The sequence below is a fragment of the Planococcus citri genome, chromosome 4 (genome assembly GCF_950023065.1).
Source record: "Planococcus citri chromosome 4, ihPlaCitr1.1, whole genome shotgun sequence".
Classification (NCBI taxonomy): Eukaryota; Metazoa; Arthropoda; class Insecta; order Hemiptera; family Pseudococcidae; genus Planococcus; species Planococcus citri.
Window position 1 is genome coordinate 9,577,945 of NC_088680.1, and position 18,357 is coordinate 9,596,301.

Here is an 18,357-nt window from a genome sequence, read left to right on the forward strand (position 1 = left end):
CCCTCCCCTTCACCCCTCCCTCCTCCATCCTAGATGTATTTCCTCACTCGGTTGGTACCTACCTACCTACCTACTGCTATGTATAGAAAGGTATTATGTACGGTTCTCTTTTCTTTTTCCGAGTCTCTTTTTTTTCCTTTTCTTTTTTTCCCTTCAAGACCTAATTTTCGGCGCGGCCATTCGGATGAGAAAAGTCGATTACCTATCTGTCGTTGGCACACGTTGCACGGTTAAATCTCTTCCCAGTTCCCAGTTCCCTGTATGCCCCTGCCCCTCCATCTCTGCACTTCTTCATCGTCATTCACTTGTTCTTTTCAAACTCTTCTCCTTTATGTATTGTATAGTAGGTACCTACCTACCTATAGCTTTATATACGTACGTACAAAAAGCGACCATAAATCACATAACGTATACTACGCCGCAAGTCTGCGTCAAATGCAGCAGCTTATAGGTACTGTATAAAGCTTATATATATATAGGTACTATATAAGTATAATTTTTTAAATGCCCATACGTAGTAGTACATAGGTACGAGAATAGAATGAAGCTGCGCGCGCAACCCTTATATTATAGCTTTGGAATATTATGTAGAGTAGTGTGGGACGCAGCAGGGGAAAGGGGGGAGGGTGGTGAGTTGGTGTTTTTCAAAGTGGACCATTCAGGGTAGCTTTTTTGTAGTATTTGGGTTGCGAGAGGTACCTACGACTACGAGAGAAAAGGGTATACCTACGTAAAAAGGTAAGTGTAAGAGTATCGTACGTACGTATCTATACGACTATATAGTAACAGTAACCTAGTGAACGAGGTTTTCGTTTCGGTGAAAACCCGAACGGCGGTAAGTACCCTAAGGCTGAATACACTTAGGTTGTTCAACGAACGAACGAACGCCAGACTACGAGTATTTATACCCTACGAAATTTTTTCTCTTCAACGTAAAGGGTCAGTAACATGGTATCGTTTTTCCGCCATCTATCGCTTTCGTTGCCTCATCACTCGTTGTTGTACGACTTGGATGGAAAACAATATAAAATGTATTGACTGTTTACTAGTATTTGTATAAAGGTAAAGTTCACAGGGTGGGGTTTCTTTTTTTTTGTTATGAAAAAGGGTGGGATGTTATAGGATGAATTTCAGCAGCGCTGAAGTGAAATTTATGGTTAGGTTATGGATTAGGGTGGGTCGTGAAAAATAACAATGTTGGGAAATTTTGGATAAATTATTGGAGATTTTTTGTTATGCGTAGAAAGTGGATTAGAAAAATGGGAGTAAGGTCTCCTGTGCGAAGAAAGTTGACTTAGTGCGTAGAATTCCAAGTTTGGAAAAAGTCTGACAAAATATCAGGAAGTCATTTTTGAAAGTTTGATGGGGTAGGTATTATTTGAGTGATTCACTGATTTTTTTCAAGTTTTTACAAAAAGTCAGGAAAACAACGAGATTATGTCCCAGGTTTTTAAAAATCGTACAATGTTAGAAATCAACAAGACCCCCCCCCCCCAATATTAGAAAGTTTAATATATTACAAAGTGAACAAGTCCTCCTCCCGACCCTCGAGTTTTCAAAAGTCAGCCTCACATCGATTGATCGGTTATCGTCTTAATTTTTTCAAGTTTGATATAATGTCAGGAACTCAAAAACTTTTTTCATAATTTTCAAAAGTTGATATATTTTTTTTCCAAGTTTTTGAACAATCTGAAATACCTAATGTCAGTATATAAGTCAACGGAATTTGTTTCCCAAGTTCTCGTCCGGCATATGGCAATAGGAGTAATTGCACCCCCCCGCCGATCCACCGGGACAACTTTTTTCTTGAAGGGGACATCCTAAGGAACATTTTAAAGCAAACTTGTCCAAAAAAAAGTTGGCCTTACTTACAAAATGTCGGCCATTTTGATTGACAGGTCAGTCGAAATCGCAGATTTGCGTTTCAAAATAGGACTTTGCACGAAAATTTTTCAAACCTTACAAAGGTAGATCGAAAGATCATGCAAAAATTCATCACCTGTCAAAATTTCAAGTGCTAAAATGCGTTTTTCAACTTTTGGCGAATTTTTGAAAATCCAATTTAGGCTAAAAATGAGGGAAAAAATCAAAATTTTACCAAATTGACCAAGAAAGCTGAAATTTTGGATTATACCCTATTTTTGACATGCCAAATCGATTGGAAACGGTTTCAACTCGTTTTGAACAGTTCTGGAGCCTCCAGCAGATTTTTGAAACTCGAAATTCCCACAAAATTCCGTCAAATTGGAGTTGTAAAGCGGAAATTTATTCTAAAAACTAATTTCAATACGCTATGAAGTACTGCAGGTAAATTTCAAGTCATTTTGGAGCTTCCAGCGACTTTTTGAAAATTCCTGAAGCATCCAGCGGATTTTTGAAACTTTAAATTTTCACAAAATTTCATCAAATGGAGATAGTAGTATTAGTAGTAGTAATATTTATTCGATCTGTTACTTCAGTAACATTCAGAAAGCTGAAATTTACTCTACACTCCAATTTTAACATCCTCTGAAGACGACTTCACGTGGGTTCAAGTCATTTTAGAGCCTTCAGCGACTTTTTTGAAAATTACTGGAGCCTCCAGAAGATTTTTGAAACTTGAAATTTCCCCAAGATTTCATCAAACTGAGATGGATAGTCGAAATTCATTCTGCTAACTAATTTCAATACGCTACGAAGTTGACTGCTGGTGGATTTCAAGTCGTTTTGGAGCCTCCAACGACTTTTTGAAAGGTTATATGGCGTTTTTTTGGAAAATTGAAATTTCCTCGAAGTAGCTGGAAGCTTCAAAACTATTTGAATCCACCATGTAGTCTGCGAAGTAAATTTCTGCTTGCCAACTCAATTTCATAAATTAATGTTGCGGGAATTTAAAGTTTCAAAAATGTACTGGAGGCTCCAGTAATTTTCAAAAAAGTCGCTGGAGGCTCTAAAATGACTTGAACCCACCAGAAGTCGTCTTCAGAGGGTGTTAAAATTGGAGTGTAGAGTAAATTTCAGCTTTCCATCTCCATTTGATGAAATTTTGTGAAAATTCAAAGTTTCAAAAATCTACTGGAGGCTCCAAAACGACTTGAAATTTACCTGCAGTACTTTGTAGCGTATTGAAATTAGTTTTCAGAACAAATTTCAGCTTTACAACTCCAATTTGATGAAATTTTGTGGGAATTTCGAGTTTTAAAAATCTGCTGGAGGCTTCAAAACGACTTGAAATTTACCTGCAGTACTTCGTAGCGTATTAAAATTAGTTTTTAGAGTAAATTTCAGCTTTACAACTCCAATTTGATGGAATTTTGTGGGAATTTCGAGTTTCAAAAATCTGCTGGAGGCTCCAGAACTGCTCAAAACGGATTGAGACCGTTTCCAATCGATTTGGCATATCGAAAATAGGGTATATCCCAAATTTCAGCTTTCTTGGTCAATTTTGTAAAATTTTGATTTTTTCCCTCATTTTTGGCCTAAATTGGATTTTCAAAAATTCACCAAAAATCGAAAAACGCACTTTAGCACTTGAAGTTTTGACAGGTGATGAATTTTTGCATGATGTTTCGATCTACCTTTGTAAAATTTGAACATTTTCGCGCAAGTCCTATGTTGAAATCCAAAATCTGCGATTTCGGCTGACCTGTCAATCAAAAAGGCCAACTTTTTTTTGGACAAGTTTGCTTTAAAATGTTCCTTAGGATGTCCCCTTTAAGAAAAAAGTTGTCTCGGAGGATCGGCGGGGGGGGGGCGTGCAATTACTCCTATTGTCATATGTCGGACTATTTGGAAAGAACCCTAGCGCGAAAACAATCGATGTCGAAAATTTAAGCTCCGGAGGTATTCCTGGAGAGGAGATATGGGTCCTCTAATGTGGAGGAATTTTTAATAAAATCGTGTTTTTTTTGCTCTAGCCTACCTATGTAGTTTGATTTCCATCTTGCATTTTTCGAAATTTTGGTTCCAAACTTCACCTATGAAAATCTCAACTTTGATTTTCAAGTCCAACTTATATTTCAGGATCAGAATCAACGCCTTCAAAATGCCATAATTCAACACCAGAATATTGCATTTTTCATCATTTTAGGCCTCCAGCCTTCCTCTGAGGCTTCGAGGGGGGCTCGGTAGTGATTCAAATATCAAACATATTGAATCAGAGTCTTGCAAAACCTACAATATTTGGTACTTGAGTACCTACTCAAATTACATTTTTTGAAATTTTACGTGCCGCAAGGTTATCACCTCACTTTTTAGAAGTCTCAATTTTGATTTTAGAGTCAAACTAGATTCAAAATCAGAACCAGTACCCTCGACCTCTATTTTGATACTCATATCTTTTTTTTCGATAATTGAAATTTTTCTCATTTCCCCTCTCCCCTCTCCTTTTAGACAGCAACGCTTTAAAAATATCAACAAAATAAATTTGTGAAATGTGAATAAAAGCCTTCTGTTATCCAAAAAATTAAATCGGATTGCAAAAAAAAAATGCGGGAGGATGTTGGCCAAATTCAGTGGGGGACCTTCATATTGAATTGAAAATCACTCAGAAAAAAAAATTAGTTCCGGAGATGCCTCTGAAGGGGAGATATGGGTTTTCAGAGAGGAGGTATTTTTGACAAATATATGGTTTTTTCGCTCTAGCCTCCAGGGCTGCATACTGATAAACATAAATGGTATTGGTATTTAGCATACAGTACCCAAAATGGTAAAATTAGCAATTTGAAAATTTTCAACCTCTCAGTAGTAGAACCCTATAAGTGGTCTTGGGTTCTGATGCTAATGACATGACCTAGGTCCTTTGGGCGATGCAGAATTTCACGCCTCCCTTCCAGCGAAACCTTCGGGATGTTTGCCTGTATGACACTGACTTTTGAGAACTTGGAAAAAATATGCGATAAATTCTCGTCATAAGGTTAGACTTTGAGTTTGACATACAAGAATGACCAGAAAATTGACCAATTCACAATTTGTAAATCACTTACCTATCTGATTTCACAACATTTGATCAAGCTTTTAAGAACTTGGAAAAATTTTCTTCAATTCCAAATATGTATTCTGCTAGACTTTTAAAAATTTTTAAAAATTACAAATTTTTGACATTTTCACTCGTACTCAAGTGGACATTTACATTTAGAAATCAAATCATATAACAACTTGAAACATAATTACTAAATTGCTGACCGTGAGAGGTCAGATAGGCAGGTACATAGACAACCTTGGGAAACCAGCCAGACAGGTCAATGCCCTTCCAGATAAGAAGGCAGACAACCTTGAGAAGTCAGACAGACGGGTCAATGACCTCAGAGGTCAGACAAGAAGACAAGCGACTTTTAAAAATTTTACAGGTAGGCCAATGACCTCAAGAAGCCAGAGAGATAGACAGACGACCTTGGGAAGCCAGACACACCGGTCAAGGACCTGAAAGGACAGACAGGAAAGCAGACGACCTCAGGAAACCAGACAGACGGGTCAATAGCCTTAAAATGCCGGACGCAAAGACGGACAACGACAACCTAGAGAAGCCAGATAGGCAAACATACGATCATGAGAGGGTAGATAGGCTGGTTAATGACCTCAAGAGGCAAGACAAACGGGTCAGTGACCTTAAGAAGTCTGCAAGGCAGATAGATGACCTTGAAATGCCTGGCAAACGGGGCCAATGACCTTGATATGATATAGAGTCAGATAAATGACATTGATAAGCAATGTAGAAAAGTCAATGACCTTAAAATGGTCAGACAGACAGACAGACAGACAGACAGACAGATAACCTTGAGGAGCCAGACAAACGATTCAATGACCTCAAGAGGTAAACCACGCAGACAGAGAGACTGACAGACTACATATATTGAGAAGCCAGACAAGACAGGTCAATAACCTTAAGAAGCCAGTCAAGAAGACAGATAACCTACACTGGTTAAATAGAAAGGTCAGTGGCCTTGAAAAACAGTCAGGCAGACAGTTGACTTCGATTGGAATGGAGACAGGCACGTATAGGCAACTTTGAGAGGCCAAACAGGCAGACAGACGACTTCAAGGGTGAGTGAGGGCTAGACAGGTAGGTCAGTGACCTCGAGTCTCCCCCTTCCTCCACACCAAAAAACATCTTATTTTACTTTTTTTCAGAAATGCTAACATTGTTTGAGAGAACAGAATATTTTTTTGATGATAATGTTTCGAAGCATTTTAAACGCAAAATTTGACAAATTTCATTTTCTATTTTATTTTATTTTTTTTGAATTGTGTGCTTTGGCTCAGTACAAAAAGTAGGTACCAAAATGACTGCATACTGGGGATGTTACTCGTATTTTAAAATGCTTTTTCATGTTTTCCTGGCACTTTAATTTGATTATGAAATTTTCACCAAAATTTTGCTTGAATTTCATCAATTAATTATAAATAGAATTAGGCAAGTTTCAATATGCTTTTCTGATGTTTTTATTCTAATTTTGAATTACCGACATTTTAAAAATATTTATGAGATTTTGTTTTCGTGTATTTTATATTTTGTAGTCATGTCATTGTTTAACATGTTTTCACGATGCTACATGTACATACAAATAGTGTTCAATTTTTCCAAAGTTTCATCAATTTATTGCAATTTTTAATAATTTGTAACGCTTGAAACATATTTCAATTCAATTTTTAACACGATTTAATGTTATTTTTCATCAGTTTTTGGCAGTTTCAAATGACCTTGATGCTTTCTAAAGTACATTTTATTCCCACTAAAACGCACCAAAACCTAAAATGAATATTTCTTGTAATTTCATCTTGTCAAGTTTATTTTTAAACACAACTTTTTATTCAGTATTCAATTTTTATTCAACAAACATATTCATCAATCGCGATCGATATAAAATGAAATCTAATCGCACCTAAAATAATAGTGTCGAATTTCCAACTAATATTATAAATCTTTCAACGCACTGTTTCTATTTAAAATCAAATCAAAGTATAACTCGCAGCCCAAAAATTAACCCCCTTTCAACTCTTAATTAAAAAATAACAATCGCCTTTTAACAACAACATACGTAGCAACTCCAGCTCCAGCTGAAAGCAGCACGAGTGTAAAAAAAGACCATCCGATAACGGGTAAAGTACATCCAGGACACGATGGGCAAACCAAAGGAGGAGGCGTTGATTGATCTAATGACTCTGTTGGCTTCAACTCCGTTGTTTTCATAGGCCGTGTACGACGAGTACGCTCAGTGGACGTTATCGTCACCGCATTTGGTGACTTTGATGATGTCTTTGGAGTTTTACGCGGCGTGATTTTAATTGTAACCGGCTTCGAAGTCGTTGACTTGGTCGACGATTCTGTGATATTTGATCCCATAGTCGACGTTGTTGGAGTAGTTACATGGTGGGTCAAATTGCAGACTCGGTTGTGTTCAAGCATTACAGCATCGACAGGGTAATGTGTGCAATTGATTGGAGCTGAGAGGAAAACATCGATTAAATACAGAATAGGTTGAATTAATGAAAACATTTCGTATCAGTTAAGCTTACAAGAGAACTTTTAAAATTGACACATCGCCCTAGAACAGTTTTTTGAATTTTCAAACTTTTCAAAAATCCAAAAATGAACTCGAGAACTTGAAATTTTAATCAAAGAGGTTTCTAGAACAATATAATCTGTTCGTCCAGCTTCGTCGTTTGGTTCAAGTTGGAGAGTACCAGTTTAAAAGATCCCTTCGTTAGATTATCAATATTGTCCATCTTACGTGTCGCATCAAAGCAGTCAAAACCTTCCACCTCTTTTATTCTAAATTGCTTCAAAAACGTCTTCAAATTTTTACATTCGCAAAATTTGGCTGTTTCGTTCAGATGAGGATTGAACTTGGTTAAGCTTATAGCTCGCAATTTGCACAAATTCTTCAGATTATTCGCTGTAAAACTGATATTATCATTATCCGCCAAATACAATTTTTCCAGCGGAGGTGGCGGAGAAGATAATATCGGCATTTGTGTCAAATTATTCCATCTAACACTCAGCGATTTCAAATTCGTATACGAACTAAGATTAAGTTTTCTGAATCCGCATTTTACCAATTCAAGGTTAGTGAGTCCTTTCGGGAATTTCCAGTTAAACTCATCGGTCGCATTCCAGTACCATAAGGCTAAGCTTTTCAAGCGGGACAAAGGCTCAAAGAGCCTGCTCCCCACACTATTTTTTATTTCTGCAGTGTTGAATGTAGGAGGGCCTATTATGCGCAGATTTAACAAGCTTATAAACGGATCGAACATTGACAGATTGTCTATCATCCATGGTCCATCGAACGAGAGATGAGCTTCTAAATACAGAACCTATTTTCAACAATTTTAAGAATGGGTTATTTTATAAAAATAGATTTTCTTATTTGAAGATAGGATAACTAGGTACATCTACACATGATAAAACAACAGTTCATTTTCAGACATTCCACGACAATTTATGTACATATTTATAAAAAGTAAACTCGAGACCACTAACAGATTGATCTGGAATTACTTATTTGGTAGATATTATTTAATGAGCTGATCACATCATTGGTTTCAAACTGCAAAATGCTTACTTCATGTTTAACTTCAATTTGTCGCATATCAATGGTCGGAGTATAATTGAGTGAATAGGTAGTTCGAGCGCAGTATGCTTGCTTAGCACTCTGTGCGGCACAGTTGATGTACCATTGCTTCACGTTGCTGGTGGTTTTCGAGATCAAGCATCCGAGAAATAGGACAAGTCCTAAGCACAACTGAAGTGAAAAGCAGATCTTCATTAGGTAAATAAAACGAATGAACACGAAGGTCACTTTTTATACAGAGTTCATCACACAGGAAAATTTGAATTATCCATTTAGTTGTGAAATATTATGAAAATGAGTTGGAATTTGATTGCAATTATATTTTCGTATTTTTATTTACACGAATGTTTGTTTATGTTTCATGAGTTGGCTTATGCTCAGTTTTGCTGACAGAATTATTTTTACATAGAAATTATTGGCTATTAAACGAATGAAAACCGCATTTAACCAATGTCAGTCAAGGCTCAACAGTCATTGAGATTTTTCAAAATGACAGGAGCGGAAAGTATGCGATTAACGAGTGCTTGTCGCCTATAGCGACTTAAATCGCACAAGTTAATCGCTATTTCAATTTCATAATATTATGAGAGGAAAATAAATGCTGAAATTTTAAAAATTATACAGTTACTTTCCTCCCTAGGGAGGAAAGTAACTGCTTTCCGCGCATGTTTGCTAGATGCGTTAAAGACGTATTTTCCAACCAGAAAACTGTCTAGGAAACAACTCATTTTCCGATTATATGAAATTAAAATAATTTACCTTGGGTGTAGGTAATAATACCTATAATGACGGAAAATAATTGAATTTTTCCCCTAAATTTTCAAACCAGTCGATTGATTTTCTTATAATTTTTCAAAAGCCTGACACGATGTCAGAAAGTCGACTGAATTTTTTTCAACATTTTCAAAAGTCAACGTGACGTGGAACAGCATCACGCAAATTTCGGATTGACCCATTGGGGAAAAAACATCTCCATGTCAAAAATAAGACTGATATGTAATTTCAACACAATTTGATACAATGTAAGTAGAAAAGTTGATCAAATTCTATATTATGATTTGAACGAAATATTCAAGATCAAATTGATCCAATTTTATAAAACAATTTTAATTAAAAGTTGATAAAGTTTGATAAGATCTGATCAAATTATGATAAAATTGATCCAATTTTGTAAAATTACTTTCATCAAAACTGATATAATTATGTATGTAGTTTGACACAATTCTATCAAACTATGATGAATTTTTGATCCAATTTTATAAAATTTTTTCTCCAACAGGTTGACACAACTCTATCTTTTACATAATTTTATCAAACAGTATATCGGGTGACCAAGAATAAGGGATTTCGATGTTATCAAAGGAAAGAAAATTCCTATTATGAAAATTAGAAAATTAAATAATCATGTAAAAAATAGGTGTTTATGATTGTTTCAATGAAACAAGAAATAATTTTTCATTTTGCATCAAAACAAAAAACAAGCGAGGTCCTCGGGACCTGGCAACAAGGTTCCCCATTTTTGGATAAAGAATTTCTCTTTTTTAATTTGCATATGATCAAACAAAAGTAATTATTTGGGAATTACATTCATGTAAGCTTGGGAATTGGATTATGTTTGTTCTACTTCATACGTCTTATAGTAATGAAATGACGATCTGGTGATTCTTTTTTATATTACACATAGACATTATATTAGGTTCATTCAAGCACTCTAAATTTTCAGCAAAACTGAAAAACAAATTTTTAGTAACAACAGGGCGTCAACAGCGGACCTACTAATTTTGAAAAGCTGTTAGTTTGAAAATGCCATTCATCATCTACAACTTAAATTTCCATTTACGTTTCTAGGGAGATAATCCGCTACATTACCTCCCGCTCGCTAACCGCTCGGTGGACAAACTAGCGGTTTTCTCCCTTAAAACGTAAAATATTTTATGGAACAAGGGAGATAATGTGATCTTCAACCATTTTGAGTTACTTCCCTCGCTTCACTCGGGAAATAAACCTCAAAATTTGTTGAAAATCACATTACCTCCCTAGTTGCATAATATACTATTAGGTATTTACAAATTTTTGAAATCCTTCATTGTAAACACTTTCATCTTTCAATATTTAATTTGAAATTTAAAAAAAAATTTTAAGTAGAATTGGAATGTGCGGCTAATAGAAAAATTTATTGCATAAACAGTAATAATTGTTGGCTGATAAAAACGAAGTTGATGCAATTGTCACTGAAAACTGAGGGTGCGCTTACCTTAAAGTACAAAACACATTATCATGTTACATAAATCGAAAAAGTATGTAGAATGAAGTACAAATTCAGATCTGGAATGAAATGAAATATTGAATAGAGGTATTTAGTTGAAATGAAATAGGAAAATTGACGTGAAAATGAAACTCAGTATTAAAAATTTGAATACTCTCTTGCTGTTTATTCTAAGCGTACCTCGAATTCTCAATGATGGCCTCAATCGCAGCGCAAATATTTGGCCGCAAAAAGAAAATTTTCTGTTCAGCTCGGTCCCTTCTTTCGGTGAACAGACTATAAGCACGTAAAAAGGTGTCTTATGGGTAGCGTAATACGCATCACATCAGACACCTTTCTAAATAACGCGGGGCGCTGAATTCTCCATAGCGATTTTAATAGAGTTCCCCATGGTGGGGGAACCCTAAAAATAATAATTCAAAAGCATTTTTTCTCGATTGTCAATTCATTGGGGAATTTTTTTCCCCGTTTTGGCTTATCAGAACATATCAAAACCCATTATTCATTTCTTGGTCACCCAGTACAGTTTGAAAATTATGTCACTTTTTTGGATTAAATTTGATACAATTTGTATCAAAGTTGATCAAACTTAATAAAACCGTTTTTCCCCGATGAATTTTCAATTTTTAGCTTTTTTTTTCAATTTGAAAAGTTTTATGCTTCACGGAATTCAGGGGATGAAGGTGACGAAATCACTCACAGGAGCAAGAAATTACAGAATATTAGGCATAATAAACGATATACCATAAGCTTGTATGAAACGAAATTAGAAATTTTTTGTGATTGCATAAAACCATGTTTTTTCTCATTCAACCCTTCTTATCTCAACCCCTATCAACGCTAGGGCAAAAACTGACACATTTATTTGAAATCCTCGTAAAATGCCCAAACTTTTTTACTGAGATCATTTTTCAACTCCTAAATCATCCTCCGAGTAATACTCGATTGATTGCGTGACTTGAAAAAAGAAATTTAGAAATTTCCACTTTGGGAACCACTGACTGAAGGGAGTGAGAATGGGTACATCTCCCCGAACCCCCCCCCCCATTTTGGGAGGAACGGTAAAAAGCACCTAGAAGGATAGTGCTAGGTTAATGCTGGATAGTGCACGCCCCCCTTCAACCCAATTTTTAAAAAAATTTGTGGCGGGGGGTACAGAGAAATGTGGTACCCCCCCATTCACAGAAGGGGGTTCAAAACCACCTAGAAGGATAGTGCTAGGTTAGTGCTGCATAGTGCACGCATCCCCAACGGTTCCACGTTGGTGCACTCTCTCTTCACCCCCCTTTTCTCAAAAAACTTGCGGCTGGGGGTACGGAGAAATGATTTACAAAAAAAGGGGAAGAACGTTGTATGAAAGGGTTAAAAGCGTAGTTCGATTCAGTTTCGTTAGTGTTGGTTAGTGCACACACTTATACAATTATTCCCCCTCCCCCTTCCTCCCTCAATATTAAATAAATAATTTTACACCCTATGGTCCAGTAAAATGAGCATCGAATAGGAAAAAATCGAAGTGGCAAGCTGATTTTCGGAATATTGGTCCATTTTGATGTCCTGAAAACGAATCCGAGGAGTTCCCTACTGTACCGGGTGAGCTTCTCCCCAAATTGTGGATCTTAGCCCCCTCAATCGGGGTTTGTCCAAAATCTCGAATAATACATATTGACTCTAGCGCAAAAATGGTTTAAAAAAGTGTTGTTCTACTTGTACGTCAAAATTTTCCATCAGATTAGCCATTGATCAATTTTCCAGTCCCAGGGGGGGGGGGGGTGGACCTACGGCGCTTTGAACATAAGGAAGTTTGGAATAGCTACATAACGTTTTTAGTTAATATTTATTGTAATATTTTCAATCATTCAAAAATGGTATGGTGGAGGATCACTCTGTTTTTTTGAGGTACAGAGCGGACTACGGTGTCACCCCTCCCATCTGCCCCTCACCATTATAGTTATTGGCCCATATAACGTACGTGAAGTGAATTGAAATGTACGGAAAATTGTAAAAATGTCGAATGGAATGTTAATACGAGTTTCAACTTTCAAACATCCATTATTTTTACGTAAAGTAATCAATTCTCCCCCTTTGTGGGTCCCAAGCCCCCGAAACTTTTTCCTATCCATCTTCTTCAATATGGGTCAAATTGGAAAAATTCCGCAATATGTTCTGATTCATGTAATTTGCCATAAAATGAACCTTCCTTTATATTTCTCACCCCTGAAGGGATGGATGGGGGAAGAACATAAATCATTGAATACATATTATTACGTAGGTACCCACCTTCTCGTTCTCACAATGAAATTTTCAATTCAATCGTAATAGGCAGCGCAAACATTCCATTCGACATTTTTACAATTTTCCGTACATTTCAATTCACTTCACGTACGTTATATGGGCCAATAACTATAATGGTGAGGGGCAGATGGGAGGGGTGACACCGTAGTCCGCTCTGTACCTCAAAAAAACAGAGTGATCCTCCACCATACCATTTTTGAATGATTGAAAATATTACAATAAATATTAACTAAAAACGTTATGTAGCTATTCCAAACTTCCTTATGTTCAAAGCGCCGTAGGTCCACCCCCCCCCCCCCCTGGGACTGGAAAATTGATCAATGGCTAATCTGATGGAAAATTTTGACGTACAAGTAGAACAACACTTTTTTAAACCATTTTTGCGCTAGAGTCAATATGTATTATTCGAGATTTTGGACAAACCCCGATTGGGGGGGCTAAGATCCACAATTTGGGGAGAAGCTCACCCGGTACAGTAGGGAACTCCTCGGATTCGTTTTCAGGACATCAAAATGGACCAATATTCCGAAAATCAGCTTGCCACTTCGATTTTTTCCTATTCGATGCTCATTTTACTGGACCATAGGGTGTAAAATTATTTATTTAATATTGAGGGAGGAAGGGGGAGGGGGAATAATTGTATAAGTGTGTGCACTAACCAACACTAACGAAACTGAATCGAACTACGCTTTTAACCCTTTCATACAACGTTCTTCCCCTTTTTTTGTAAATCATTTCTCCGTACCCCCAGCCGCAAGTTTTTTGAGAAAAGGGGGGTGAAGAGAGAGTGCACCAACGTGGAACCGTTGGGGATGCGTGCACTATGCAGCACTAACCTAGCACTATCCTTCTAGGTGGTTTTGAACCCCCTTCTGTGAATGGGGGGGTACCACATTTCTCTGTACCCCCCGCCACAAATTTTTTTAAAAATTGGGTTGAAGGGGGGCGTGCACTATCCAGCATTAACCTAGCACTATCCTTCTAGGTGCTTTTTACCGTTCCTCCCAAAATGGGGGGGGGGGGTCGGGGAGATGTACCCGATGAGAATCACTGAGCGAGATTTTCTATGAGTAAGTACTTAAGTAGCCATTTGAAGAGTGGTTCTTTACGAGTGTTTCAAGTCCAGAATCGTTTCCCTACCCATCTTCTGTGAAGAATCATAAGCCAAAGTATGTAGGAAAAAAAATAGGCAATTTTCACAACTTTGAGTACCCCTGAACCGGTTTTGCAAGTCGATCTCAAAAATGTGATGATGGTTTCGGGATCGGGAAAAGGTCTACTTTTGACTATAACTAGATATGTATATTGTATATCGCAAAAATTTTATATATTTCCGGCTGCACTCTTTTGCGATTTGGGTTCGGTGCCCGTACTAAATGAGACTAATTAGTAATCATTAATCAAATTACCTTAATCGTGTGAAAACAAAAGAAAGTTTCTTGTGACCTATGAAAATCAAATTGAGTTGAAATTTTTCGAGAAACTCGAATATTCTGATAGAAACTTTTTTCGAACATTTCTAAAGGATTTTCAGCTCCAAATTGGATCATTTTAGAATAAGTATCTCGTTAACGCATGAAAATGGGTTAAAATTTCGCGATAAATCCGAATACTTCGACGAAAATGTCTTGCTGTCTTTTCTGAAAGAATTTTGATAAAAAAATGAATCATGATCCTAGAATTTTGAAACCAAAATTAAATCATGATCTTCAAGATTTTTGAAAACATGTTGTAGTTAAAATTTCGCGAGAAATTCAACTATCAAAATTTATTTAGAACATTTCTAAAGAAATAGGCCCAAATTATGTAGGTCATGATTTAGATTTTTTAAAAAAAGTCTCATATTGTGACCTATAAAAGTGAATTGAAATTTTATGAGAAATTCAAATATTCAGACAAAAATGTATTTCGAGCACAAATTTTAGCACAAAAAAAATAACTCGACATTCGTTCCGTAGTATTTCGTAATTTATATTCACGCTTTCTTGGTTTATTTTAAACATGATTAATTTTCATCCAATGTTCTATTTTTATTCAACATATAGGGTACTTCCGCCGATTACGATCAATGCAAAATAAATATCAATTTCAACGACACCCAATCGAATTTCATTTCATTCACGATGCATTACTTCAATTTGAAATCAAAGCATAACTCATAGCCTGTAAAATTTACTTCTTTCGACTCACAGTTGGAAAGAAAAATAATCGTTTAGTGATAACGATATATATAGCAATTGCAGCGCCACTTGAAAACAGAGTGACTAAAAAGAAAAACCATCCTATAACGCATAAGAAACATCCAGGACACGAAGGGCAAACAATAGGTGGAATCTTAGTCGTATTTGGAGGCGGTTTATCAGGCTTGGATACCGGCTGAGGTTCAGGGTCAGGTTCAGGGTGAGGTTCCGGACGCCATGGTTCGATTTCTGGTTCCATAGTCGTGGTCATTGGTCTCGCCGTGGAACAATTTTTTTTATGCCAGTCGATCAAATGATCGATTCGGTAATTAGGGTAATTCTTAATGCATTGCTGTTCTGGAAAAACGAAAAAATAACAGTTTCAGTTTTCAAATTTCAATTTCAGTTTTGGTTTTAATTTTTCCTCTTTTTTTTCAATTTCAAGTACCTACCTAGTTTCAGTTTTGTCATTCTTTGTTGTGTTGAAAAAATTTGTAATATAAATCAGGAGAAAAGTTCCCAAATTTAAATTAGCTGGGTAGATAATTGTAAACCTACGCCTTACCTTTGAAACCTCTGTAGAATCCACATAAGATGTCAGAATATTGACCCGAAATATTCAATGCAATCATATAATTCTCCATCCGCTTGCATTCGCAATAGATCGCTAATACGGTGTTACCTTGACCTTCATACTCATTGAAGTTCTCTAAATCGAGCCATCGCAATTGACACAAGTCGACAATATCTTCCACTGTTAACTTCATGTGTTCATTTGACACCAATCGTAATGTTCGAAGTGGAGGACGAGGTGACGATAGTAGTGGCATTCTGATTAATTTTTTATTAGCGTTCAAATCCAATAATTTTAAATTCGTATATTCACGCAGATCTAGTTCTATCAGATCACACAATTCCAGTGAAAGTTCTTCAATTCCTTTTGGAAATTTCCAACCTTCATGAATCCCTATCGGCTCCCAAAACCGTAGAGATAAAATTTTCAACGTCGACAAAGGCGCAAATAACCCGCTTTTCAGTTCCTCTCTGAATGTTACGTTGTCCACATCTATAGGTAACACTGGTGAGCCCATTACAACTAAATGCTTCAATTGATGAAACCTGTGAAATATTGTGTAATTACTGATAGTCCAATTTCCATTAGTCCCAACATGAGCTTCCAGCCACTGAAAACATTTTCACTAGTATTACCATCCACTTCTTCATAAGAAACATTCCCAGCGAAGGAAATGATAAGATTATCGATTTTGGAAACTGATAAGCCCCCTCCCCCTAAATCGAGTTTTAATTCAAATTGAGTCGAAGATTAGTTTAAAATTCCATTTCAAACTACTACGTACTTACTTCGACTCCTGAATCTACATTCTCAAATGGGATTTCCAGAGGATAAAAACCATCTAAGATATTCTCCACTGTTCTTCCACAATATGCTTGAGTAGGACTCAATACATCACAACGAATGTCCCAGGTCCAGTCTCCATCTCCCGTTTTCGTTTTCGAGATCAAGCAACTGAAAATCAGGATAAATCTTATAGCACAGTTTGAGCTGAAGCAGTAATTCATTGAGCACATGGAACGGATGGACACGAAGCTCGCTTTTGATCAGAGGTTTATCGCTCGGTAACATTTGAATCATCCATTTGTAACTTTCGAGTTGGGAAAATCTGCTTCAATTCAGAACATCAGAACGAATTTTTCGTATTTTGAACGTTTTATTGATAAACTTCAGCACAAATCTGCGTGTATTTGTATTTGTATTTGTTATCAGCTCGTAATATTCATCAAAAAAAGTTTTTTAGTTTTTTCAGAGAAGAAATTATTGGCCAACAAACAGATAAAAATCAAGTACGGGGATTTGAGAAATAAATTTTTGAGGGATTTGGGACACGTTCTAAAAGCAATGATCTCGTAATTCAAAACTGAGAAAAAAACAGATAAAATGCCAAGATTTATGTAAAAATCGTAAAAAATTATAAAAATTGCTATAGTCTGTTTCACGTAAGAAGCATAACGCTCTAACTGAAAAGTTTCTGTTTTGTAGCCAAATAATTTCATATATTTTGTCAACTTAGGGTGCATCAATACTCGAAGTGAAAATGTAAAACAAATTTTTCATCTATTTACGTTCATTTCGACAAAAACCTTTCATAATTTTGCATATTGCTCAATTTTTTCCTTTCTCTCACGCTTCCTAATCCATCTAATGGCTTTAAAAATGGAAAATGATTTGAAAATCTGTTTTACATTTATTTGCAAGTGGTGATGTACCCTAAGTTTTCAATGAAAACTAGAATTATTTGGCTACAAAATAGAAACTTTTCAGTTAGAGCGTTATGCTTCTTACGTGAAACAGACTATAGAATACCTACTAAAAAGAACTCAATGAAATGTAAACAAATACGCGTGGAAAAAAATTACTCAAAATTCTCAAAAAAAAATTGTCAATCAACTTTTATTTAATTTCTGGAAAATTCAGCTTGGATGATTAAATAAATTTTCCAAAATTTCTGCTTCATTTCTATACCTACATGAAATTTTCCACACTTCAAGAAAAATCGTGACATTCTCAACTTCATGATAATGATAATTTAAGATGATTCGTTATATAGCGAACGATTTCAAATGGGGTGGAAAAATTGATCACGAATGATTGAATGAATGAATCACCAATATGGAAAGTTGGGAACTAAACGAAAAAAAAAATATTTTGCAGTAAAACTCAAAAACTCTTCATCACAAATCTATTTCTATCAACAAAAGTTGGAGTTGACTCGTTTTTGATTTGAACAATTCGCTCACGAATGATATGGAAATATGGAAATCAAATCGAAAGACTATACATACTTACACGACACAAACAAACGAAATAATTGTTTATCATTATAACGAAAATATTCGACTCGTCTTCGACTAAAATGACTTCGAAAAATAAACAACACATAAACGCATAATTGTGGACTGTATAATTCCAACGTCAATAACAATAATAAAATTACAACTGAAAATTACGCTCTCGTACGTACGAAAAGATAAGAAAAAAAAAGGAAAAACG

At 35.9% G+C, this 18,357-nt stretch overlaps 1 protein-coding gene across 1 annotated transcript in view; it reads right to left on the minus strand.

Moving 5' to 3' along the window:
- Positions 1-15,135: 15,135 nt before the first annotated feature.
- Positions 15,136-18,357, minus strand: part of LOC135843848 (uncharacterized) — a 49,574-nt gene continuing 46,352 nt past the window's right edge. Inside the window, exons 4-6 of the mRNA XM_065361886.1 lie at positions 16,650-16,815; positions 15,853-16,471; positions 15,136-15,644 (exon numbers count right to left, since the gene is read on the minus strand). Of these exons, the coding sequence (XP_065217958.1) occupies positions 15,280-15,644; positions 15,853-16,378 (891 nt within the window). The 5' untranslated portion in view covers positions 16,379-16,471; positions 16,650-16,815 and the 3' untranslated portion in view covers positions 15,136-15,279. The remainder of the gene's footprint in view (positions 15,645-15,852; positions 16,472-16,649; positions 16,816-18,357) is intronic.